The following is a 23,398-nucleotide window of genomic DNA, read 5'->3' as shown; positions in this document are numbered from 1 at the left end:
TGCCGGAGAAGTAGAAGCAAAAGAGTTTTACGCGTTGTCAAGTTGCTTGAATGTTATCAAATACACGAGGAAGCGGTTATTGTAGTTCAATTGACTTCCTCGAACGTTGCTCTAGCTACAAAGATAGATATCGGCTTAAGACAGGTAATTGTGTCATAGGGCACCATGTCACAATATGTAAATGGTCAGCAAGAAAACCGAGTTGCTGTATGGCCATTGACGATTACAGGACCTTTCCAGGTGCTCATGGTTGGATTCGGGTCAAGGTCCGTCGGACGGCTGCAGGGAAAGACAAACGCACAAACAAACGGAGCCGTGGAAAGTCATTTCCACGGAGGTTGTGGGAGTTTTGCCCTTCTTCTTCTTCTTCTTCTTCTTCTTCTTCTTCTTCCTTGGGTAAGTATCACTTGATTTCAAATGCTGAATGGACTGGCTTTGAAACCAGATCGCTTCAGACTTCCCGCCAACCATCAATACCCGCGTGGTTGTGAAGAACTCGGAAACACAGCGTGACGCGCTATTATGGTCGTGAGGCCTACCACTATTAATACTTGCGACTGGTCCCCATCAGGCGCGTGGAAATGGGGGCTTTCCAAGGCTCCTCTGGGGCTCCGATTTGCTTATTTCCCTGCAAGAACACAGAGCCTCATCAAGACGACCAAACATTACAGCAACAGACGCTGCACCTCACCCTTCACCAACCAGTGCTTCTTTCATCGCATTCAGTCTCCCTTCGGCGTGTCTGCGTTTCCAAATTTTCGCTCACACCCCGCCAACATGGCTTCGAGAGACCAGATCCACCTCTCCGATGGTCTCACCTTGGAGTCCGATCAAGTCTATGAGTCCACGACTCCAAGCTTGTCATCGTCGCTGCACAGCAACTCGGGTTCATGGGTGGACCCCAGCATTGATAGCACCCCAACACCCCGGAAACGAAACACCGGCATTGGCCTTGACCTTGAACGCGACAGGAGTTGGTCGCCCTCAGAAACCCCAAAGCGCCGCAGGCTTGAGGCGGGCGCTGCGTCAAATGCGATTATGATCAGCGACGACGATGACAGCAAGAATAGCGACGAGGAAGCAGAGGAAGAGAGCGAGGGAGATCATGACGAGGTTGAAGAGGATCAAGATCGCACATCCTCACCCTCAGCTCTATTGCCCAAATCAGAACTTGCCGACTCGGAACTCCCACACGATCATCTAGGTCGCCTTCTCTCTCCATCAGCCCTCGCCTTGGCCCACCAGTACTGGGATTGTCAACGCAAGCTCGACGCCTGCCCTCTGGACGAAAAGGATGCGGCTGCTTCTCTTCCCTTCGATGTGCTGCTGGACCTTGCCTGGCTCCGCCGACGGTACACCCGGGAGGTGCTGGGCCTGCCCAAACTCGAACCTGGCGCTCGCACCTACGAACCTCCGTATGTTGTTGACCTACTGCCGGCTGTAACGGCGGTTCCATCCAACCCTGTTCCTCCACCGGTTCTACAGCCCAAGAACGAGCCTGTCCTGTGCCCCGAGCAGCTGAGGGTTGTCGAGTTGGCTGCCAGCGGGAAAAATATCTTTTACACGGGCTCGGCCGGCTGCGGCAAATCCACCGTCCTGCACGCCATCCGGAAGCGCTTGACCGGCATGGGGAAGAGGGTGAGGGTAATGGCACCGACAGGAAAGGTCGCTTTGGCCATCAACGGGACAACGACCTGGACGTTCGCGGGATGGACCCCGGATCATCACAAGAGGAAGCTCGAGCTTCTCGAACGGGCGGCCCGGGGCAGAACCGTCCGCAAGCGCCTGGTAGAAACCGACACCATCATCATTGATGAAATCAGCATGGTCGAGAATCTCCACCTCGAGAGGCTGAATGCCATCATGAAGGTTGCGCGTTTCAACGATACCGCCCCGTTTGGGGGCGTTCAGGTCATCGTGACGGGCGACTTTTGCCAGCTGCCCCCCGTAAAGCCGTTCCAGCATTGCATCCGCTGCGGATCGGACCTGGCGACGTCCTCCGAGGAAGACGATCCCATCCACCGTTGCCCCATCTGCCGACGATCCTGGCGCGACAGCGAAAAATGGGCCTTTCGAAGCAAAGCCTGGGCCGAGTGCAACTTTGTCCACGTCCATCTCCAGTCCATCCACCGCCAGAGCGACAAGGGCTTCATCTCGATGCTGCAGAAGTGCCGAATCGGCGACCCCTTCACCAACGAGGAGGTCGATCTCTTGATGAACCACCCCTCGGTCACCGCCAACGCCGTCAAGCTCTTCTCCACCCGCGAAGAAGTCAAACGCACCAACGACGCCGCCTTTGCCCGGCTCAAAACCCCCGTGCACTCCTTCCGATGCTTCGATCGCTTCCTCTGGGACGCCGAGCGCCACCCGCACCTCGAGCACAGGGCCCGCATCAACCCCGACGGCTCCCTCCGCGGCCTCGACGACCACCGCTTCGAGCGCCACCTGAACCTCAAGGTGGGCATGCTCGTCGTGCTGCTCATCAACCTCGACCTCAAGTCCGGCCTTTGCAACGGCAGCCAGGGCATCGTCGCCGGGTTCGTCCCGTACGACCCGGACAAGCTCCCGCGCAAGGCCGATCCGCAGCTCCAATCCGCCGGCGGCGACGCCATCCTCGGGCAGTACGCCACCATCCGGGAAGCGCACATCCGCCAGTTTTCCGAGCAGCAGCTGCAGGAGAACCAGCGCCAGGGCGGCAAGGGCCTGTTTTGGCCGGTGATCAAGTTCCTCAACGGCCACACCGCGGCCATCATGCCCGAGTGCCAGGTCCACGAGCTCGGGGACCAGGAGCCCTACTCGCTGCTCTGCCGGACGCAGATCCCTCTGGCCGCCGCGTGGGCGTTGAGCATCCACAAGTCGCAGGGCATGACGCTGGATCGGGTGATTGTGGATCTGTCGAGGGCGTTTGAGGAAGGGCAGGTGTACGTGGCGCTGTCGCGGGCGACATCGTTGAAGGGGTTGAAGGTGGAGGGGGATCCGAGCGGGCTGATGGTCGGGAGGGGTGGGAATCCGGAGGTAAGGCGGTTTTTGAAGGAGAAATTTGGGTTGTAGAATAACCATGACAAAGAAGGAACCTTGTCATCACGAACATCAAACGGTGGACGGCATCATGAAGGAAATTTTGTTAGTTTAGCAGGATGGTGGGGGCGCCTTTCTTATGAGACAAAGTGGCGTTCATCATATGTCAATGAAACAGTTGAGAGAGAAGTTGAGCCCAAGGCCCAATGTAAAGGTTTTTGTGTGTGGCTGCTCAGCTCTCCGAGAACACCTCTATGCACCACTCGCTGGTGCTCTTTTCATACACATACTTGGCCTGTGATGGCTGAACCGGTGTTTGTGGGACTGGTTACGATTGAGTCCCTAATGCACTGTTACTTATCAACTATAAGAGAGGCACAACCACGCCCCAAGAACAGCTGTGAATGCTGTCTAACAAAGTCAGAAGCCACTGGTTGATGATTGAACCGGATCAATAACAATCAACCTCGACTCCTTTCAGACCTAGGTACACCGGCCACCTGGAGCTTGGAAAAGCGTGCCGTTGGGCCAACACACAACGCATTGCGCGCCTCCTTCTCCCCCGGTGTTGTGCCCCAGGAGGCCGCATTTTGTGAATTGATTGTCGACGGCAAATCCTCACACTGGTACTCGACGTCGATAGCACGCGGACAGCGAGGGGCACACCGTCTCGGCATGGATACGCAGGTCCGTTGAAAGGTTATTTTCTTTTCCTGATCACAACGCTATTATTTGACTCTTTCGGAATTTCTCTGTCTTCACCTTTGTTTCCCAACACCCTCCATCATGAAAAGCCGCTTTACTAAGGACACAAACCGCCACGGCCTCAAACGATCGACGCCGATCTCGGAATTGTCGATCCGGCGGCAGCCAGAGAGCGTCGAGTATGTTGCTGACGGCTCCGAGTTCTCTGCTGACGAGTCCCCATTGCTTCGCAAGTCGTCGCATCGGGCCTCCAAGCTCCAGCCGCCAACCCGGGAGCAGCCGCAGCGTCCTCAGCACCTGGTGCCCCCGGAGAGAGAATCCTGTGGCGGCACTTCCCCCTGGGTTCCCGAGGGCGCATCAACCCCCAACCCCAAGGACTACTCATGTTCCCAGAACCTAGAGGCCCCCGGCAGCCAGCTGACAGGTAACACCCCCGCGACCCAGATCCAGAACCCTCATCGAAACCTTCTCCTGGCCCTCCCGGCCGAGGTGTTGCGAACGATCTTGGTCTTTGTTTTGCAACATGGCCAAGACAAGGCATCGCTGGCCCGGCTCGCTCGCACCTGTCGAGATCTGGCCAAGGTCGTCAGACCTGTCTTGTACAGGACCATCAGCGATGATGTCGAGGTCCAGCATCGCAAGGTGCTCTACAGCACACGAAAAAAGGCCCTACATAGGAAACATGGAGCAATATGCGGCCAAACGACCACGGCCGGCGGTCACGGGATCATCACCAAGTATTGCATGCGGCTGTATCAAGCGCTCCACAGCAATACGCCCCTGGCCAAGCACGTCGACTCCATGTCACTCCGTCCTGCCTACCGTCACGACCAGCCATGGAGCATCGGAGAGGCCGATGGGCACCGTTGGTGGATGGACTACCTTCATTACCTCGACTGCCTGTTTCAGTTGGACTTGTTTGCTTCCCGCTCCCGCCGCCTGATGCCCAGCGAGCCGGCCATCATGCTGTCCATCGCGCTTCTGGCGCCCCATCTGACCCATCTCGATCTCACCGCCGACTTCAGGTGGGGTCCCACGGACTACCTCCTCCGGCGCGCCGCCGATGGGTTTATCCATGGTCCGCACTGGACGTTCCCCAACGTCCGAAGCCTTACCCTGCGGAGCTCGACGTGCTGCCCGACTCCGGCGCTCAGCGTCGACCTCGGCCAGATCGGCCCCCTTTTGTACATGGTCCCAAACGTTGAGGAGCTCGTCATGGTCTCCCCCAAGGGCGAATGGGACGCAACATGCCGGCCCAGGCTTTTCAAGCTGGCCAGTCTCATTCTCATCCAGTCGTTCGTCACGTACAAGGGCCTCCTCATGCTCCTCCAGGCGTGCCCCAACCTGGCCGCCTTCTCGGCTCGCAACAACGCCATCAAGCTCGCCTGGAACGATCCAACATGCCCCGCCGAAGGCATCCTGCGGGCCCTGCACTCTCTGCCGGGGAAGCTCGAGCGGCTCTCTCTCGTTCCCTGTACGTCTCCTCTCCTTCTCAACCCCCCTCCCCATCCAACCCTTCACCTTTGCTCACCTCCCGGGTTTCTCACCCGCAGACCAACCCCAGCGCGACTTCCGCCCTCCAATCCTGCCCCATCCGACCCGCCAAACCATCACCTACGTCCCCCGATTCGCAAGCCTCCGCTCCCTGGCCCTCGACTGCCGCCTTCTCAGCTACCGCTTCCACAGGGAGATCGGCGCGCTCAGCCAAACCCTGCGCCCGGTCCACGCCCTGCAGGAGCTCCACCTCCACTACCCCTGGGAGATCACCGACACCGCCTTCGCCGGCTTCGTCGTCCACGCCACCCAACCCTGCCCGTACCCGGGCCCCATCCACGGCCGGGGCGTCGGGTGGTGGCCGCGGCTCGGGCTCGTGGAGGCGGTGATGGGCGTGGAGGAGTTCTCGCCGGGGTACGTGTTTGGGATCGGGATCCGGATGGTGACGAGAAGGATGACGCCCGGGCAGGGGGTGGTTGAGGCTGCGAACGCGGCGGCCGGAGAGGGGCCCGAGGCTGCTGGGGGGTCTCCGTTTGCGGCGCATTCTGCGTATGCGGAGAACGACGAGGCGGAGAGGTGGGAGCCCCCCGGGAGGTTCGTGCGCATGCCGAGGTGGCTGAGCGAGGGATTGTCCAGCAGGGTGGGAGAGAGGCATTGGACCGTGCAGGATTTGAGGAGGAGAGGGGTCAGGGTCAGCAGAAAGGGGCCGGTGTTGTATGACGTGAAGGTTGAGCCGTTTGGGAAGGGGGACTTTAAGGCCTATGTGAGCCCGGACGTGGAGGGATGATGGACAGGCAGTGGGAGGAGAGGTAGATACCCTTGTTCAGAAGAGGCTGTTGAACTTGTTAGTTGTTTGGTCTTTTACGAGAATGAACGTGATGGTGGTTTGATCAAGGACGGGCGGACCCACCCGTTGCCCCTTGTCTACGAGAGCCACGACGTTTTCAAGTCTCTCTGTCCTGCTAGGGAAGATGAATTCGTAGACGCTATATGAACAAGCGAGGGAGTGTTATAGAAGTAATTATTATAGCAGTCATAGCCAAGGCCCTGGAAAGAATTGTGGGTTGGATGCAGCAGCATCCATGACTTTATGACAAACCTCAGCTTGATGAATACGATACCTGCGACTTTTATCAGTGTAGAAGTGTGAGAGCCTTCCAGCTGCTTTGTTGGCCGCCCTTACAAACTCATTCCTTAGATCTTGGAGGTGCCTTGTGGACCTGTCCCTTGGTGAAAGAATCATTTGCCTGCCTACATATAATTACCTGGAGTCTGCTCGTCCTCGTCCTCCCCATGTCTCCTCGCAGAGCCCGCCCTTGGACCGTCCCAACACCACACGACAAACCACACCAACCAACCCTTCTCGGTGCCACCTATCCCGCACCCAGACCATGCCTGCCCCTAAACAGCTGCAAGCTCTTGGACCGAGCAGAAAGCGAAAACGGCCTTCGCGACAGCCACGGCCAGTGCCGAATGATCCCGAACCCCCTCCGGCACCGACCACGGCCAAGGTGCTTCTGACCAATCTCCCCGACGAGTTGCTACTTTTGATCTGCCATGCGGTTGGGGATCTCAGCAACAGCCATTGGTCTCGCCGCGGGAACCTGATCCGCGTGGGGTTGACATGCCGAAGACTCTATCAAGCGATCCAGCCTGCGCTTTACTACGAAATCTTTGCCGGCGTGACAATCCGAAGCGGAACACCCCAAGATACCACATGCCTGAACTTGCCCAAGCTCGTATGTGTGCCGACCAGCGAAAGCTGCTCGCCGGACATCAACTGACACGCCAGCGTTATCAACGATGAAAGATCCGGACGCTTTTTACAAGGCCCCATCTGCAGCAACATATCCGGCGCATCACTCTCCACCTCCACGGACGGTTGCACAGACCTCGACTAATAGCAGGTCGGAAGGTGAACCGTCCTGTCTACGGCGTAGTCCTGGCAAACGACGAGCATCTGTCGCAAGCCCTCCGCACGTATCTGGGCCTCACGATGCGCTATGCTTGCAAGGGGGCCCGATCTGCGGATATGGCAGAGTGGGCTAGCCAAAGCTTCATCCCGGCGTTGTTGCTCTTGAACATGGCCCCCAAAATCGAGTCGTGGTTCGTTACCATCCGTGGAGGCCTTGCCAATCCCTTTGGCGGCGTCCAGCTAATCTTTGAGCTGGACGGCACCATCGGGAATCCGGCCAAGGTCTACCCAACCCTGAAGCAAGTCCATCTGGGCCTTTTTCACGACGCTCTCAGCCCGGAAGACAGCCGCATCGTGGACTTTCTTCTGGCCTCTGCCCCAAACGCGGAGACGCTTGAGCTCTACTCTTCGCAGAGCACCATCCTGACCAAGGCGCAAGTCCCTCCCCGGCTGACGTCGATGGTCCTCCACGATATATATCCTGATCGTAGCGCCATGCAACAAATGGCCAACCTGGCTGCCGCGACCCTCACCAAGCTCTGCATCTACAACGACTGCACGGGCTGGAGAGTACCGCCGCTCATGCAACAGCTCCTGATTCCGCTCCGCCGCTCGCGAGCGGCGAGCACCCTGAAGGTGCTCCACATCGACGGCGCCATCATGGATCTTCCCGTCCCCGACATCATGGCGGGGTTCCCGTCGCTCGAGCTGCTGGGGATTCGGTTCGACTGGCTGGGCCGTCGCATGGACAGCCTGCGCGCCATGCTGAAGGGCTGCCCTCGGCTGCGCGCGCTCTTGTTGACGGCGGCGGACCAGATCACCAGGCAAGAAATGGAGGGCTTCATCGCGGACTTGGGGTCGGGGAACTTCCGCAACCCCCATCTGCGTCGAGTCGTTCTCATCCCCAGGGAATACCGGCGGGGGTACATCCGGCCCCCGCGCCGGATATACTGGCGAAACCTGAAGGCCGCGGTTCCTTGGCCTGACGACCGCAAGGTGGACAATGCAGGCATTGAGTGGGTTCTGGAGGCTGACAACACCAAGAAGTTTGAGACCATCGTGGAGGAGTGTCAGGAGGCACTGGGGATTTGAGGCGACGGGAAACCCCGGCAAAGGGAGAACCAGCTGTGCCATGACCGACATCGTATGATTGGGAGCAGTCCGGGGGGGAGGAAGGGGGGGGGGAGGAGTTTGAGCAGATGAGAAGATACGATGATGGTGACAGGATGGAGTAGCCAGCATCGGCCGTTAACTCGTCGTTGACTAGTTTTGTGGAGCGGAGGTGGGAATCACTGCCGAGCTGGATGGAGATGGGTAATTATTATTGTTACCTCTCTCTCTCTCTCTGATCTTGATGAAGGAGCTCGGCCCTTGTTTGCTTACAACATCTAGGAGAAAACAGGCACACGAAAGCCATTTCCGTTTTCCCCAGCAGTCCCCATCTGATTGATTCATTCGTTACACCGTCGTGCCATAACCGGTCTTGGATGCCGGCCCCCCCAGCAGCTGCCCGGGCGTCTCCTCCTCGGGGGTGGCTTGCCAAGGCACGTTGGCGTCCGACGCTTCCGCGGCCCTTTGGGCCGCCCGCCGTTGCATCCGCTTCCTCCACGGCTGGTAGACGAGAACGGAGCCCAACCCCACCAGGACGAACAGGCCGCAGATGCAGGCGCCGATGATGTCGTAATGGTCGCCGATGGCGCCGACGCCGTCCCAGAAGGAGCCCTCGGGCTCCGCCACGTGCTCGATGAGGGACAAGACCTGGATGACGCCGATGAAGGCCGAGACGAAGACGGTGATGCCCGTCAGGACGATCGAGTAGTACAGGATGGCCACGGGATCGCGCGCGAAGGCCTTGGAGGTGTAGAGCGCCATCATCAGCGCGCCGTCGGTGGTGTCGACGAGGCACATGCCGGCTGCGGCTTGGTCAGGAACGGCGGGAGAACAGCGACGAGACCGTCTCGGAGCATCGTTTGTGACTTACCCGTGAACAGCGCCGGGAAGATCAAAATCACCCACATGCTCGTCCCCTGCGCGGCGTGGACGCTCGCGATGCCCAGCACCGCAATCTCCGAGCTGGTATCGAACCCCAGCCCGAACAGAATCCCCAGCGGCAGCATCTTCCACGGGCGATCCACCATCTTGAAGGCGCCGCGGAACACGCGGCTGATGATGCCCGGCCCTTCCAGCCTGTGCAGCGCCCGCCGCTGCTCGTCCTCCTCCCCCTCCCCGTCGACATCCTCGTCGCCTTCCTCCCGCCGGCGCCGGCGCTGCCCCTCCTCGGCCACGGCCGTCCGCACCCTCTTGACCAACCTGTACAGGACCCACCCGTTCCCGATGCAAAGCAGGAGCAGGAACGTGGCCGAGACGCTGGTGCCGATGATGCCGCCCACGCGCTGAAAGTCGTCGAACCGATCGCGCAGCGCGCCGGCGGTGGCGGCGACGGCGCAGCACGTGGCGATGACGACGGTGGAGTGGCCGAGCGAGAAGAAGGTGCCGACCGAGACGGGGCGCTGGCCGGCGGCGACGAGGCGGCGGGTGGTCAGGTCGATGGCCGAGATGTGGTCCGCGTCGAGGGCGTGGCGGAGACCGAGGGTGCTAGAGAGAGAGAGAGAGAGAGCCGATGAGCGATGCAACTTCAGGGCCGGAAAGATGGGGGAGAGAGAGGCTTACTAGGACAGCACGGCCGGGGAGATGAGCTTGGGGTTGTAATCTGTCGTGAAGCTGCGTTAACGATCTCTTGGTCCATTCTCTCTCTCTCTCTCTCTCTCGTGAAACCGGAGGGGGAGGCGGCCGCGCTGGTTTGTGGAGAAGCGGAGCGCCGGCATCGCTCAGGGAATCCATACGCAGCAAAATGCCCGCAGCGGCCCAAACAACGCCGTTCACGACCATCAAAAGGGCAATCAAAAGAACCGCCGCGCGCGGTACTCCCAACATATACGCCGGGAGGCGCCATCGGCGCGGCCATTTGGCCCATTGTGGTTGGGTCGGCATGGTGGTGTGATGGTAACGATGAGAGCCGCGTTGCTGGAGAGACTCGGTCTAGGGGGCTTCACACGTGTAGACAACAGACCAACGTAGTGATAGTGAGTAAACCTTCTCTCATGCAACATGAACGGGGAGAGGAGACATAGCTTACGTCGAGGAGTGATGAAAGAAATGCCTGTGCGAAATATCTCACTGCATGTATCCAAACCCGGCCAAGCGTGGATGACTGAACAGCCGGCCTGGAATGGCTTCCTCTCCGTGACAGCGCTCGGTATTCAATCGTCGTCGTCGTGTAGTAGGAATAGTTGGTCGCTGCGGCTGGTGATCGTGATGTGTACTGCCTGACACGGCATTTCCTTCAGCCACTCCTCCTTTATGTTCATTGGGCTGCTCAACCATCAAGGTTTATAAGGTGGGGGAGGGGGTTTCTCCTCCCGGGCCTCTTCTTCTTGTACCTCTGCATACAGGTAGCGAGCGATGCGCGATGAAGAACTGTTTGGGTAACGCCAAGTCTATAATATGCTGTGGTGTCCCGTGGGGGTTGTCCGGTGATGAAGTCGGCTGCTTCCGCCGAGCCAGATCCACCAACCCCCTCCGAAGATAGGGGGTCTGCCGCTTTATCAGTGGGTTTCGTTGGTAAATTCTCGCAGTCAACCACGCCGAGATGCCAGGAACTGGGGCTTGACTGGTTGAGAGATTGGCTGGAGAGGGATGCCAAGAGGGCCTCTCAAGCATGCCCTTGAGGGTGCCTCCGAAGCACGCCGTGATAGACCAAGGGCATTATCATCAAAACATGAGAGGGTCACTGACGATGTCGATTGGCCATATTACCTTGTGCGAACAAGACCCGAGAGTGCAAGGAACCGGCTCGTTGCGTTACCGGGGGTGGGTTCCCTTCGACAATCCATCGCTAATGATCTATTACCGGAAAAATCCTCCATGCCCATAGCTATTCATTGGCTCGTAGGAGCGCGCTCTAGGAAACGATGCAAAGCATGAAACGTCTCAAATGCCGTCGGGGCATGCTACATGACGATGTAGGACATCGTCTTTCTCTAGAATGTTTTTATGCAGCGTGGGGGAGATGTTGGTTGTCCAACGTGAAGGCTAGCGCCCTCGAAATGCTCTCTACCGAAAAAAGACCCCGGTTTTAATATCTCAGCACCCAGTTGTCGTGTCCAAAGTCCTGCGTTGTAAACCACGACGCATCCAGGTTGTCTGAGCCCAGGTATTCCATGAGGCCCCGCATGGTCGGCGCTGCCGTCGTGACGGGCGAAAGGCTCTCTGGCCCCGTCCCCGGGATGGGCGGGGGCGTCGGAATGGATGAAGCCGGTTCCCATGCCGGCGGTGGTGGCTGCCCGAATTGAAACTGTTGACACTCGTCTGACGGGTGTTGAGGGGTGTGCATGGGTGGCGCATAGGGGGCTGTGACCGGGATCGTCTGCCCCGGGGGCATCGTTGTGGTCTCTGTGCCGCGGCCCGGACTTTCAGCGACGGTTCTCTCCAGAAGAAAGCATGCGCCGATGCAAAAGAAAACTGACCTGTTTTCACGGCTGCTTTGAGCTTGATGGTGGTGCGGTGCTGTTGCAAGACCTCAATCGCCCGAGCGGCCGAGGTGACGGTGGACTTGTGGAACTCCAGGATGGCCATGGCCCGATCCCACGAGGTCTTTGTGGGCTCCATATCGAGATCGACGCCCAGAGACGGGGAGAGCGTGGCCACGAGCAGGATGATGCACGAAGCGAACGTGACTGGGAGAACGCGGTGAGCATGATGGTTCTTTGCCGTGCTGGTCGCCCTCGATAGATGCAGACTCACAGTGCAGAGCATACCATGCGGACATGACGCCGCCCATGGACAAGGTGTTGTAGATATCGGCGAGCACCGAGTGGACCGTCGTCAGACAGAGAGAGCAAACCTCGAGCTGGAACCGCTCGTGGAGGCTCAGAGACGCGCTCGGTGGTTGGTAGGAGTTTGGCAAGCTCGCCCACCGCTGCGCTTCCGCGAGGATGGACGGCCGCAACAATAATACGCGGATGATCATCATGCGAAAGCGAAACGAGTGGCTCTGGACCTGGAACGCCTTGATGACGTCTTCGCTGACCAGCATTTTCGAATAATCGGCTCCGGGCCTCACCTGGGGCGGTGCCGCGTTCAGCATGTCTTCGATCTGGGAGTTCAGCCGAAGGATGATGCTGGGGTCGGGCACCTCGACCCCGGTCTGGCCAAGCTTGATCCGGGGCGCGCGGGTGCTTGCCCGGATCTCGGCCATGATGGGGGTCAGCTTCAAGCTATGAAGCAAGAGATCCAAGCGGCACGGCACACCCTCGGGCTGCTGGGCCTCGTGGGTGGCCGAGAGATACTCCTCGTCGATGGCTTGCGGAGGCGGCACCGAGGACATGGTGGGATCGATCATGCCGGGTCGACCAAACGTCGTAGATAGGATTCTGTTGGGCAAAGAAAGCCGGGAATTAGCATCGTCGGCGGGCGGCCCGACCAGCGGCGGGAGGGGGGGAGTGATTCGTACAAATCGATGCTGATGCAACCGCCGAACCAGACCCTTCGGCGGATTTCGCGTTCTAGCTGAGTGAGAGGCCTCTTGGGGGTGAGATGGAGACACATGCCGATGGCCAGACGGACGGCGGCGCCCGAGACGAGCCAGCAGCGGTCGGCCTTGCCGGCAAAGTAGAGATACAAGGCGCGAAGCAACAGCAGCTGGACGGCCGGGATGGTGGCCGAGTCGAGGGTCTCGGCCGAGACGAGCTTGAGGGAGCGTCGGTAGAAATCGTCCGCGTACACTTCCCGGTGGTTGGTGAGGAGGCCGCCGTCGGAGAGCGAGCCGAGCGCCAGGACCATGTTGACGATGGCCAGGAGCAGGAGCTGGTCAAGGGCCGAAGTGTGGGTGGCCTTTTGCTCCCACAGGCTGCGGTACTCGGCATCAAACGTGGGCCAGTGCATAAAGGGGAACACGGAATGAATGTTGACCCAGTAGCTGCGCAGCAGGTCATCGGCAAAGGGGCGAGGAGGGAGGGCGAGGTAGTGGGGGTCCACGTCGTTCAGGTGCTGCTCCAGGCCGGGGAGCGAGATTTCGACAAGGCCCGGGAAGATGGGGGAGTCGGGCTCGGCCCTCGTTGGCGCCGGAGGCGGCGTTGCGCGGGACGTCTGGCTCGGCCCGGGCGCTGCCGGGTCGTCGAGGCCGAAGGCCGCCGTGGAGAAGGTCAGGGCGTCGGTCGAGCTCGCCGCATCGCCGGCCGTCAGGGCGGAGACGGCCCCCGGGAGTGGAGCTCCGTGCCGGGTTCCGGTCGCTGCGTCCTCTCGCACCTTGCTCTCCAATCGCTGGAGCCGGCGGTCAAACTCCACCAGGGTCATGGCGGTTGAGGGTTGCTGGACCGTGTCCGGGTAGGCGCATTTGTCCTGCCAGCCTCGCAGGGCGCAGGCCGAGCACATGGGCCTTCGGCCGTCGCAACCAGTCTTGCGCGCACGGCATGGGTTGCACGCCAGCCGCGACTTTCGCCGGCGCGAGGACTGGCCCGGGTCAGGCAGCGACATGGAGTGGGGAGCCTCCATGGCCAGCGGGTCGACGGCATCGACGGGTTGGGCGACGGGATGGCAGGGCGGTGGAAAGATCAGGTCGGGTCAAGAAGCTGCTTTGTTGGTTCTGCTGGGAACTCCCGAATTATGTAAGGGCGCCTAAGGTTAGGTACCTAGTAAGTCCGTAGTCACTGGGTAGTTGGTACGTACCACCTCCCCTCGGTCAGTACCGCTGGCGACCGCAGTGCTGGGGTGCATACTGCGGTAACTCATTCCCTAGGGCCTTGGTTTGGATTTCACCACCTTTTTGCTTCCGCCGGATGCCCAGGCAGGGCTGAGTTGAAACGCTGCGGACAAGGATTTCTCGTGCTGTTCCAAGAAGGGATCGACATCGGACATCGGTGCCGTGGTGGGGCATCTGGAAGTCGACTCGACGTCCGTCTTGCTGGTTCGCCCAACCCCTGCCACCCCCTCCCCCCCCCTTTTCCGTGGACCGACAGCAAGCAAAGTGGCTGAGCGACCAGTGCCGGAGCATTTCCAAGAAATAAAAAGGGCCGCCGCCCATGCTTTTTCTTCGGCGTGAAGGGACGGGAGGGACGATGCGATGCTCTAGCCGACAGCGTCAATCGTGACTGCCGACGCCGAGGGAGGGGGGTCCACCAGCAACGTGCAGCGCCGGTGCTCCTGCCCCCACAGTCCGCCGGCTCTGGCCTCCGTTCGTTTAGCAGTGGAGATCGCGCCTTCGATCCTGCCGCATCGCAAGCCCCCCCCAAGGCTCGCAATAAGAAAATCCGAATGCATCATGCCATATCGTTTTTTGTACCAGGGTAACGAGTTACCTACAAATTGCCCCCTCCACGACGGGAAACGGCCGGCCATCCGCTTCCCAGCTCATGGCCTCGTGATCTGCTCTCGACGCATGGATCCCGCCACCCCGGGCCGTCACCCTCCCCGTCAGCTTAGCGTCTTGCCCGCCGCCAGCAGCTCCGCAAACTGCTCGATGCGTTTGCGGCGAGTCTCGGCGCGCTTCGCCGTCGTAATGCGCCACAAGAAGGCGAACCTCTTGGTCCTCCCCAAGCCCTCAAAAAAGGCCTTGGCCTTGGGATTCCGATCGAGGGCTTCCTGGAAATCGTGCGGCACCTCGATCGTGCTGCTCCCGGCGTAGGCCCTCTCCCAGAGCCCCGACGCCTTGGCCTTTTCGATCTCGGCCAGCCCCGGCGGACGCATCCGTCCCGCGTCGATGAGCGAAGCCACCTTGGTGCAGTTCCTCTTGGACCACAGGCTGCCGCTGCGCCGTGGCGTGAAACGCTGCAGGAAGTGCTGCGCGTCCAGTCCCTTTCTCTGCCCGTCGATCCATCCCCAACAGAGCGCCGCATCAAGTGCTTCTTCGTAGGTGATCGAGATGCTGCCGCTGCCCTTCTTGGCCATCTGGAGCCAGACGCCCTGCCCATCGCCGTGGTGGCTCTCGAGCCATGCTTCCCACGCCCCTGCGTTCTCGAACAAAAGCGTTGGCGGCCCGGGGGATTCGGTCGTCCTTGGCGTCAAAGCTTGCGCGGTCAAGGCAGCCGACTCCTGGGCGGCCCTGGAGGCAAGCCTGGCGCTGGTTCGTACCATCATGCCGGAGGTTTTGTTCTGCGGCGGCGGTGTGAAAGCAACGTGTCTCGGGCCGAGATACGCGTCCGCCTGCGATGTATGCATGCAAGAGGGGTCTTGGGAAGAGCGTCGACAAATGTGACTGGGGGTTAGGGTTTTGACATGGATCGACAGGCGTTTGGCTTTCCTCATTCTGGTAAGTATTATTAGTTAACTAGTGAATTACACCATGCCCGGTAAACCTCCAAGGATTCGCAACGTTATCCATCCGAATTGCTCTCCATGCTCGCAGACTGAACCCATTTTGCTTCTGCATAGTAGTAGCTACACAGTATACCTGTTCCTATGGGCAGTGGGGAGCGGGGGATGCACGAAGAAAGAAAAGAACAAAAAAGGCGCAAAAGAATCGATCCACCCAGGGGTCGAACCTGGAACCTCCTGATAACTGGTGCCGATGGGAACCGTAGTCAGACGCTCTGCCATTGAGCCAGCGGACCTTGCCGAATGCTGCAGCGGGGTGGTCTTCATGAGGGGCGCGGACGCGTAGCGTCACCACGGCCCTTGGATCGTCGGCGAGCTTCAAGCCCGCACAACGAGACGACAACCTTGAACCTGGCACACTGGTGCAAACTAGCGCGAATGCTCTCACGGGTGCGGGCTAATAAGCCGTCACAGATACACATCACAGCCACATCCGTCTCATTCTGCAACCTTGGTGAGCTGGTTCGGATGCTTGCCCGAGCCGTTCTGCATTCCGCCCGATCTTGGATGCTCCCGCTCAGTCCCACTGGACTAACACCCGGCAAACCCTCTCATCGGTTGATGAAACACCCCACAGTCTAGGCATGCAAGCCCGGCATCTTCCACTTTGCCAGCACTTTGGACACAGGTCCCAGCCGTTTATCCGAGATGCCATAACAAACCCGCGAGCCTAACTGGCGAATTGCGGCGCCGCATGGCCCCAAGAACCCCAAGAACCCGAGGAGCCCCAAGAACTTGGCCGCGCAATGCCGCTGGGGGTCAATCAACGCAAACGCTGAGGTTGGGCCACGGAACGCGCCATGGACTTGTCTGCCGCCCTCGGCCGCCGCCCCATCCTCTCGCTCCGAAGCGGGGAGGGAGATGCCTCGAGGTCGTCTGCCGGTCCAGAAATGGCCTCGCCGAGAGCATGTCATCACACAAGGCCGGGCCTCATGCTTCCCCTCCGCCATGGCTTCGGCGATGACACGCCGACATCGAGCCGTCAGCCCAGCAGGCCTCGACTCCCGGCCCAATATGCGTCTGACAGGCGAGAGGCTTTCTCGGCGGACCGTCACCTCCCGGGTCGACCGCCAGGACGGTCAGGAATTCCAGTCAAGACGTTTGGCCAATCTAGTGTTATTAACGATAAATGAAGCCGACGTCTCGCCTCATCGCCGCGACCCCATCCGTTGAACCCTCGAGGCATCGCATAAGTAGTAGGTAGGTACCCGTAGGCATGCAAAACGTAGCTCCGCCTCGGCCGTGATCCTGTGAACATCCCTTTTTTTCACCAAGCACCCTTCACACCTGCCGTCGCCTTGTCCACCCTCGCCGAGGCCCTCCGCGATGCCGCCCCGCTGGCTCCCTCCCTTCCTCGCCCTCCTCGCCCTGGGGCCTCCAGAGGTCCTCTCCCACTCCCACCTCGCCCACATCCTCATCAACGGCGCGCTCTACCAGGGCTTCGACCCCCGCTCCGGCCTCGGCAACCACCCGGAGCGCGTGGGCTGGTTCAACACCGCCACCGACGACGGCTTCGTGCCTCCCAGCAACTACTCGACGCCCGACATCATCTGCCACCGCGACGGGGCCAGCCCGCGCGGCCACGCCCCCGTGGCGGCCGGCGAAAAGGTGCTGGTCCAGTGGAACGGCTGGCCGGTCGGGCACGTCGGCCCCATCCTCACCTACCTCGCCCCCTGCGGCGGGCTGGCGGGGGACGAGCAAGGGTGCACGGGCGTGGACAAGACGGCGCTGCGGTGGTCCAAGATTGACGACTCCAAGCCGGCGTTCCAGATGCTCCCCCGGGGCGTGCGGGCCCCCGGGAGGGCGACGTTCCCCCCGGGGCAGTACTGGGCCACCGACATGCTGGTCGCGGCCAACAACAGCTGGACCGTGGTCGTGCCGAGCTGGGTGAAGCCCGGGCCGTACGTGCTGCGCCAGGAGATCATCGCGCTGCACTACGCGGCCAGGCCCGACGGGGCGCAGAACTACCCGGTGTGCGTGAACCTGTGGGTGGAGCCGCCCAAGGAGGGGCCGGGACCCGAGAGGGGCTTCGCGCTCGACAGGCACGACGCCCGAGAGTTTTACCGGGAAGACCACCCGGGGGTGCTGATCGACGTCATGAAGATGGTCGAGACAACGGCGACGTACGTGGTGCCCGGCCCGACGCTGGTCAGGGGGGCCACGCCGCTTCCGCACCGGCAGCAGGCGAGGAGCCTGAGCTGGTTCCCGGGGACGCCGGTCGCGGTCACGAGGGGAACGGAGACGTTTCGGATGGAGATGCCTGCCGCGACGACCGAAGCCGGGGCTGCACTAGCGAAGACGGCGGGATCGCCAACCGCAACGCCCACGGTGACAAAGAGGTGGAAGGGGAGGATGGAGAGAAATGGGTAGTCATGAAAAAAAAAAAAAAAAAAAGACCATATTGATTTCTGTTTTTGTGTATATAGAATTTATGCATCGGGCTTTGAAAATGTCTATTAGAAACCATCCAATCTCGGCTGCATGCTCGCTCCTCGTACGTTGTGCTTAGGAAATGCGCCAATTTGTATGGGTCAAAGGAGTGTAGAGCCCATGCGTCATGATGAAAACCCGAATTACGGCAAGCAACCCGTTGAGATGCATTGAATAACACCCGGTTCCTTGAATCTTCAACTCCGTGTGACCTTTCCCGCAGGGGATACAACAAGCCATGACCGGGCTAGAAACGCCAGATATCAAAGACTGCTTGTCCACCGAGGTATGATGCAGGTTGATTTGATAGATGCTTATTACCACCTCTACCCTAGCTCCCTGGCCTACGGTGTAAAGTGCCTGGTTGGCAATGTGGACTCTGACTACTTGACAAGGCATTGTCAAGGTACATGCTACAAGCGAAGGTGGTTTGTTTCCGTGCCTTATTTATGTTCTACAAAGGCCTATCTTTTTGTCTTTTCAGTTCCTTTCAGCTTCCATATCGAAAGGATGCTTGCCTACGTGGTCCTAGTCTTGTGGGAGCTAATGAAGGATTCGAGAGAAAATCCCAGCAAACAAAATCGCTCATAAAGTCACCCATAATAACTATCAGGCACGGACCTTCTCCTCGTAACGCCCAGCAGGGATCTGAAAGGGCGAGAGCAGCTTAGCAGCGCTGACGGGCAGGATATATGATGCAAATCTATCGATGCCTCGCACGGCACAACACCCAACCACCAACTCCATTTGAAAGTGCAGAGGCCAGCTCTATTCATGCCCGGCCGCGATCTAATAACCCGCCGGCCGAACCCCCTTCGCCTCAGTGGGCAAACCGGAAATCAAGCCTCCGACACCCCTTATCCTCGCTCTCGCGAAGGTACCGCGCGCGCTCCTCCTCCGTCATGGCCCGCCAGCGCGCGTCCTTGGCACGGTTCCGCGCGACGTAATAGGCCTTGGTCGCAAGGAACAGGAAGATCGAAACCACGTTGACGACGAGCAGGATCGTGTTGCCTCGTCGGTAGTAGGGCTTGTCGTCGTCGCGGTAGACGTTGGAGTGAATGACGCCGCCGAGCTGGACAGAGATCTGCGTCGTTGGGTCAGTTTCGACGCTGGAGTGTCTGTCGGGTCGGAGGGGGGTATTAACGTACGTTGTACAAGGCCGTGGCGATGGTGCGCGTGCCGACGTTGTTGGCGTTTCGGGAAACCCACCCGGCAATGATGGCATCTGGACGGTCAACGACGCATCAATTAGCGACCGAGGAGTGGGGCAGCGTGTTGGATAGAGCCAAGATGGCGGCTTACGGCAGTACGGGTAGGACAGCAGAACCGTGATCAGCGCGTACGTCCCCCACGCATCGTCAACGACTCCCGACCAGAACCGTAGCGCAACGATGCACGGCAGAGTCCACAGGTTCTGCCACACCGCTACGAGGGCACGCTGGTTGAGCCACTCGGAGATGCGAGTGACCAGCAGCAGGGTGCAGATGTGAAAAACGGTCTGCCCAACGTGTCAGTCCGGGAGAGACTCCTCCGAAACATTTTTTTTTCCCCGATCCGAAAACATACCGCGGGGATCGTCAACAGGTTGGTCGTAAAGGGGTCAAACCCAAGCGACCTCAGCGTCAGCGTGAGATAGGCGCTGACCGGGCCCTGAGGGATGAACGCCACCAAGCCCAGCAGGTACAGCGGCCACAGATCGACCTCCCCCAGGACCTCCCACAGCCGACGCGGGGTGATGGCCTCGCGGTTGTGCATGTCGCCCTTGGACGGGTCGTCGCGCAGCACGCGGTTCACGGCGATGGCCGCCTCGCGGTCCGTGAACCACCCGCGCGGGTAGAAGCGGGTTTTCGTCTGCACGACCGAGGCCGGCATGTTGACGAAGGACGCGAGCCCGATGGCGAGCGTCAAAAGCCCCTCGCAGAGAAAGAGCCAGCGCCACCCGGCCCAGCCGTAGACGCCGCGCAGGCGGAGCAGAGAGAAGGCCAGGAGCGAGGTGATGATGGAGGTGACGGAGAGCATCATCCAGAAGTAGCTGCGTGCCGTTCTGTCAGTCGGGAATGCCCGGCGCGTCCAGCGCCTCCGATCGAAAGCACGCACCTCAGCCGAATCGGCAGCTCGCGCGAGGTGTAAAAGTACGACAGCCAGAGCACAATGATGGGGATGAACCCGCCCTCAAGCACCCCCAAGAGTCCGCGCGTGATGAGAAAGCCGGTGCGGCCGTCCAGCAGGCACTGCGAGATGGCCACGACGGACCAGGCCACGATCTGCATGGGGATCCAGCGGTCCGGGCCCAGCTTCTTGGAAACCAGCTGCGAGGGAAGCTCGGCGAGGAGGAAGCACATGAGGAAAACGATGTTGCCATGGTTGTAGTCTATTATGGATCGTTATGGGAACGGCACGCAGCAAAATCATAAGAGTCAGGGGTGGGCGCAAAAGAATGCATGGACGTTGGGAGCCGTACCGTTCGTGGTCAGGCCCAGGTCATCGAGCATGTTATCCGACAGAGCCTGATGCAGGTTCGCGCGGTCGACCTGGAGGGCAAAAAACATGACGCACTACCAGCCGCTCCTCACGCAACACTCAGCTTCACGTTCTTGGAGAGAAATGTTTGTTGTCGGGTGGTGTTATGCCTCCCCGGACGATGAGGAGGGGGGCACATACCGCCCAGGTGCAGATGCGCCAGTCGATGTTGCGAATCAGATCCTTCTCCTCCTCTTGGGACCATGTGAGATCCGGGTCGAAGACGTGTCGACACTCGTACTGGGCTTTCTCGTACACCGCGCGCCAGTGTTCCGCCACATCGGGGTCGAGGAAGGGGTTCGGAGCTTTGGAGGAGCTTCCGAGAAGAGGTATCGATTCAGCCTCCTCGACGGATGAGGCTGAATGGAGCGACCTAAGGTCATAGCTGGATCGGCTTTTGGCGAAATCCAAGTTCGGCCGGAGGGACTTGTCGTCTGCCATGGCGTGGAGCCGCGGGGCCTGCTCAGGGCCGGGGATGCTGAGCGTGAGGGGGTACGAAAAACGCAAAGACCAGCATGCGAAGGAGAGAGTTGTGGCCGCTGCCGCATCCCCATGTTACTGCGTATAAATAGGAGCTGCTTCGGTATCGTGTCAACGGTCCAAGAAGTCACGTCGAGGGTTGTGGGCAGCTCGTAAGGCTGCTAGCCTCTGGCACCATATGGCGTCATGGCAGGTCCACAGCCGTTATTGGTGTTTCAAGAGGGACGTGATCTCTCTGCGATTCCGACCTCCAACCTCCAACCGTCAACGCGGCGTTAGAAAAAGGCAAATGCATGCCTCGCATGTTAACTCCGGGCACACCATGTCGTATCGCATTCATGTTTCGACTTTGTAAGCTTGGAAGAAATGTCACGTTCTTTCCCCCTCCCAAGCGCCGCGGAACGGTCGAAGGCGGGGGGCTAGGTTGGGTTGGGTTGGGTTGTTTGGAATCCGAGAGCCGAAGATCTCGCGGATCTCGCAGTGTGGCTGTCGTGATTTTCGACCAAATGACACGATGATGTGTGGGCACACGGTGTGTTACAGCATTTTACTTAGTACTTACGCAGTACATGCACATCCGACCTTTTGTTGTGATGCTGCCAAACACGGGGCACCATGCATGTTGGGAAAGATGGAGAGTTTCAATCAATTGAATCGCTGGCCGGAGTTTCTATCTCGTCGCCCCTTGGATCACCCCCTGAAAGGGCTAACGAGGTCCATCAACAAACCCTGCCTGCCAGGGGCAACCGCAGGTACATGCATCCCCCCTCCCTTTTGGGTATCCTTCGTTGTCTATGCTACGCGTCCACCTTCACCTTTGTCACTCCCGTCTTGCCATCCGGCGACATCTGCTGGAACATGATCATGGGATCGTAGAAGATCTCGACGCCCGTGATCTGCAGCTTTTCGTTGACGTTGGCGATGGCGATGCCTTCGATGTCAATGAGCCCGCCGTGCGCCTTGATCGTGACCTTCTCCCCTTTGCTTTGGGTTTGTCAGCTACCTGAATGAATGCAGGGCCAAGACAAGCCCCCCCCCCAAAAAACAATCCAGTACGTAAACATGAATCAAAAAAGAAAAACAGAAATAAGACGCAGAAAAAAAAAAGAAGGAAAAAAGGGGAAAAACAATGTCACTCACTCATTCACCCCCGTATAATTCTCCTTCATGACACCCCAGTGCCTCCACTTGAACGCCACCTTGGGCGGGCCCGAATACACCTCGAGCACCTCCCACGCGAACGTCGGCATCATGCGCTTGAAGGTCTTGTGCGACGCTTCGAAGGAGCTGCGCGCGGGGCAGTAAAACTCGTTGGGCGAGATGAGCGCGTTGTACGTGCCGACCTTGAGCATGTGCTCGGCGGGCTGCGGCGGGCCGCCGTTGACCGAGAAGCTGTAGGACGACTTGTCGACGGTGCGCCAGTCGTTGAGGTCCAGCTTGTAGCTCGCCTCGATTTCCCAGTTCTTGACGAGCTTCTCGACGAGGTCGGGCAGCGAGCCGGCGGGGTGGGAGCACTTCTTGGCTGTGGGAACGGTGTGAGCGGATGGCCGACCGGCCGATCGATTTGGTGAGGAGGGAGCGGTTTGGGGGCAACGAGGGCTTACTCTCATTGTAGACCCGGCGGGCCTTGGTGTAATCAGGCGCTCTGCCATGGCGCCATTTGGCATCGGCATCCTTGAGCACGGCGTCCTCGTCCAGGACGTAGTCCGGAAGCGCCGGGGCCGCGGCCTCCTGAGCAGGATTTTGGGTCTCGGTGGTGGCCATCGTGATCTGGATACCGAAGAAGATTTGGTTGATGCGTGGTGTGTCCGGGCAGAAGGTCGATGTTTTGGGGTTTTTTTTTTCTCTCAAGGAGCTCCCAGCGGGAAGTTGGTGATAGAAGACAACGTCGTCGTGCGAGTCATGGAGAACCAGCTTGGACTCGCAGCTTGCGCTCGAATTTATATGGGCACGACTTTCGACCCTCGGAGCTTGCTGCAGCTCAACCTCGCTCCAGATCGACACCGTATGCGCGAGGTTCTGTACGTTGGTTGTTTTCCTGCTGTCTAATCCCGGTCGTGATCGGCCATATTACGCCGGTCTGTGTTACCCGCCCGGCAATCATGCATAAGGGCACTGCAGCCAGTATTGGTCACAATTGATGTCTGCGACATAAAGGGGGAAAAGCAACAACGGTATACACACATTCTAGGTTGGTCCCCGTTTGGCTTTACGGTTGTCCAGCCCCGGAAACGCTGGCCCGGAACTTACCGTGCCTTTGACGCCAGCGCTTGCGTTCTGTTCTTCTGTTCTAGGCCTTTAGAGGTTGACCCTGTCGACCCCCCTCGCAGCATCACCACCCTCATCCGACCAACGTGTGGCCCTGGCGCAGCTTCGGGTCTTTGACATACTTGTTTCGCTACCGTCCTATCGGATCCGTCAAAGCCCAAGCTGTGGCGATTCTGTTCCCCGCCCATCGACCATCGC

General features: G+C 59.6%; 9 protein-coding genes and 1 non-coding gene across 10 annotated transcripts; 4 read left to right on the top strand and 6 right to left on the bottom strand.

The window, feature by feature from the left end:
• Nucleotides 1-777: 777 nt before the first annotated feature.
• On the top strand, nt 778-3,051 carry VTJ83DRAFT_2701 (uncharacterized protein; the record flags this gene model as incomplete). The annotated part of the gene is made up of 1 exon (XM_071009001.1): nt 778-3,051. One exon carries the CDS (start codon nt 778-780, stop codon nt 3,049-3,051), a length of 2,274 nt encoding a protein of 757 aa, XP_070869241.1.
• A 753-nt stretch (nt 3,052-3,804) lies between these two features.
• On the top strand, nt 3,805-6,004 carry VTJ83DRAFT_2700 (uncharacterized protein; the record flags this gene model as incomplete). The annotated part of the gene is made up of 2 exons (XM_071009000.1): nt 3,805-5,197; nt 5,277-6,004. 2 exons carry the CDS (start codon nt 3,805-3,807, stop codon nt 6,002-6,004), a joined length of 2,121 nt encoding a protein of 706 aa, XP_070869240.1.
• Nucleotides 6,005-7,213: 1,209 nt separating this feature from the next.
• Nucleotides 7,214-8,224, top strand: VTJ83DRAFT_2699 (uncharacterized protein; the record flags this gene model as incomplete). The annotated part of the gene is made up of 1 exon (XM_071008997.1): nt 7,214-8,224. One exon carries the CDS (start codon nt 7,214-7,216, stop codon nt 8,222-8,224), a length of 1,011 nt encoding a protein of 336 aa, XP_070869239.1.
• A 366-nt stretch (nt 8,225-8,590) lies between these two features.
• VTJ83DRAFT_2698 (uncharacterized protein) lies at nt 8,591-10,123 on the bottom strand (the record flags this gene model as incomplete). The annotated part of the gene is made up of 4 exons (XM_071008996.1): nt 8,591-9,045; nt 9,114-9,727; nt 9,803-9,842; nt 9,976-10,123. The coding sequence occupies 4 exons, from the start codon at nt 10,121-10,123 to the stop codon at nt 8,591-8,593; spliced, it is 1,257 nt and encodes a 418-aa protein (XP_070869238.1).
• Nucleotides 10,124-11,267: 1,144 nt separating this feature from the next.
• Nucleotides 11,268-13,684, bottom strand: VTJ83DRAFT_2697 (uncharacterized protein; the record flags this gene model as incomplete). The annotated part of the gene is made up of 4 exons (XM_071008995.1): nt 11,268-11,584; nt 11,659-11,868; nt 11,936-12,564; nt 12,645-13,684. 4 exons carry the CDS (start codon nt 13,682-13,684, stop codon nt 11,268-11,270), a joined length of 2,196 nt encoding a protein of 731 aa, XP_070869237.1.
• A 918-nt stretch (nt 13,685-14,602) lies between these two features.
• Nucleotides 14,603-15,265, bottom strand: VTJ83DRAFT_2696 (uncharacterized protein; the record flags this gene model as incomplete). Its single annotated transcript, XM_071008994.1, has 1 exon — nt 14,603-15,265. One exon carries the CDS (start codon nt 15,263-15,265, stop codon nt 14,603-14,605), a length of 663 nt encoding a protein of 220 aa, XP_070869236.1.
• Nucleotides 15,266-15,648: 383 nt separating this feature from the next.
• VTJ83DRAFT_t37 lies at nt 15,649-15,738 on the bottom strand. The gene has a single exon. It is a non-coding gene; the product is annotated as a tRNA-Arg (tRNA).
• Nucleotides 15,739-16,828: 1,090 nt separating this feature from the next.
• VTJ83DRAFT_2695 (uncharacterized protein) lies at nt 16,829-17,872 on the top strand (the record flags this gene model as incomplete). The annotated part of the gene is made up of 1 exon (XM_071008993.1): nt 16,829-17,872. The coding sequence occupies one exon, from the start codon at nt 16,829-16,831 to the stop codon at nt 17,870-17,872; it is 1,044 nt and encodes a 347-aa protein (XP_070869235.1).
• Nucleotides 17,873-18,752: 880 nt separating this feature from the next.
• VTJ83DRAFT_2694 (uncharacterized protein) lies at nt 18,753-20,893 on the bottom strand (the record flags this gene model as incomplete). The annotated part of the gene is made up of 7 exons (XM_071008992.1): nt 18,753-19,016; nt 19,081-19,157; nt 19,235-19,430; nt 19,499-19,964; nt 20,030-20,303; nt 20,394-20,487; nt 20,594-20,893. 7 exons carry the CDS (start codon nt 20,891-20,893, stop codon nt 18,753-18,755), a joined length of 1,671 nt encoding a protein of 556 aa, XP_070869234.1.
• Nucleotides 20,894-21,729: 836 nt separating this feature from the next.
• VTJ83DRAFT_2693 (uncharacterized protein) lies at nt 21,730-22,696 on the bottom strand (the record flags this gene model as incomplete). The annotated part of the gene is made up of 3 exons (XM_071008991.1): nt 21,730-21,916; nt 22,073-22,454; nt 22,537-22,696. The coding sequence occupies 3 exons, from the start codon at nt 22,694-22,696 to the stop codon at nt 21,730-21,732; spliced, it is 729 nt and encodes a 242-aa protein (XP_070869233.1).
• Nucleotides 22,697-23,398: the final 702 nt, after the last annotated feature.

This window comes from Remersonia thermophila, chromosome 2 (assembly GCF_042764415.1).
Source record: "Remersonia thermophila strain ATCC 22073 chromosome 2, whole genome shotgun sequence".
In the NCBI taxonomy this organism is placed as follows: domain Eukaryota; kingdom Fungi; phylum Ascomycota; class Sordariomycetes; order Sordariales; family Chaetomiaceae; genus Remersonia; species Remersonia thermophila.
This window is presented reverse-complemented; position numbering and strand designations above follow the sequence as displayed.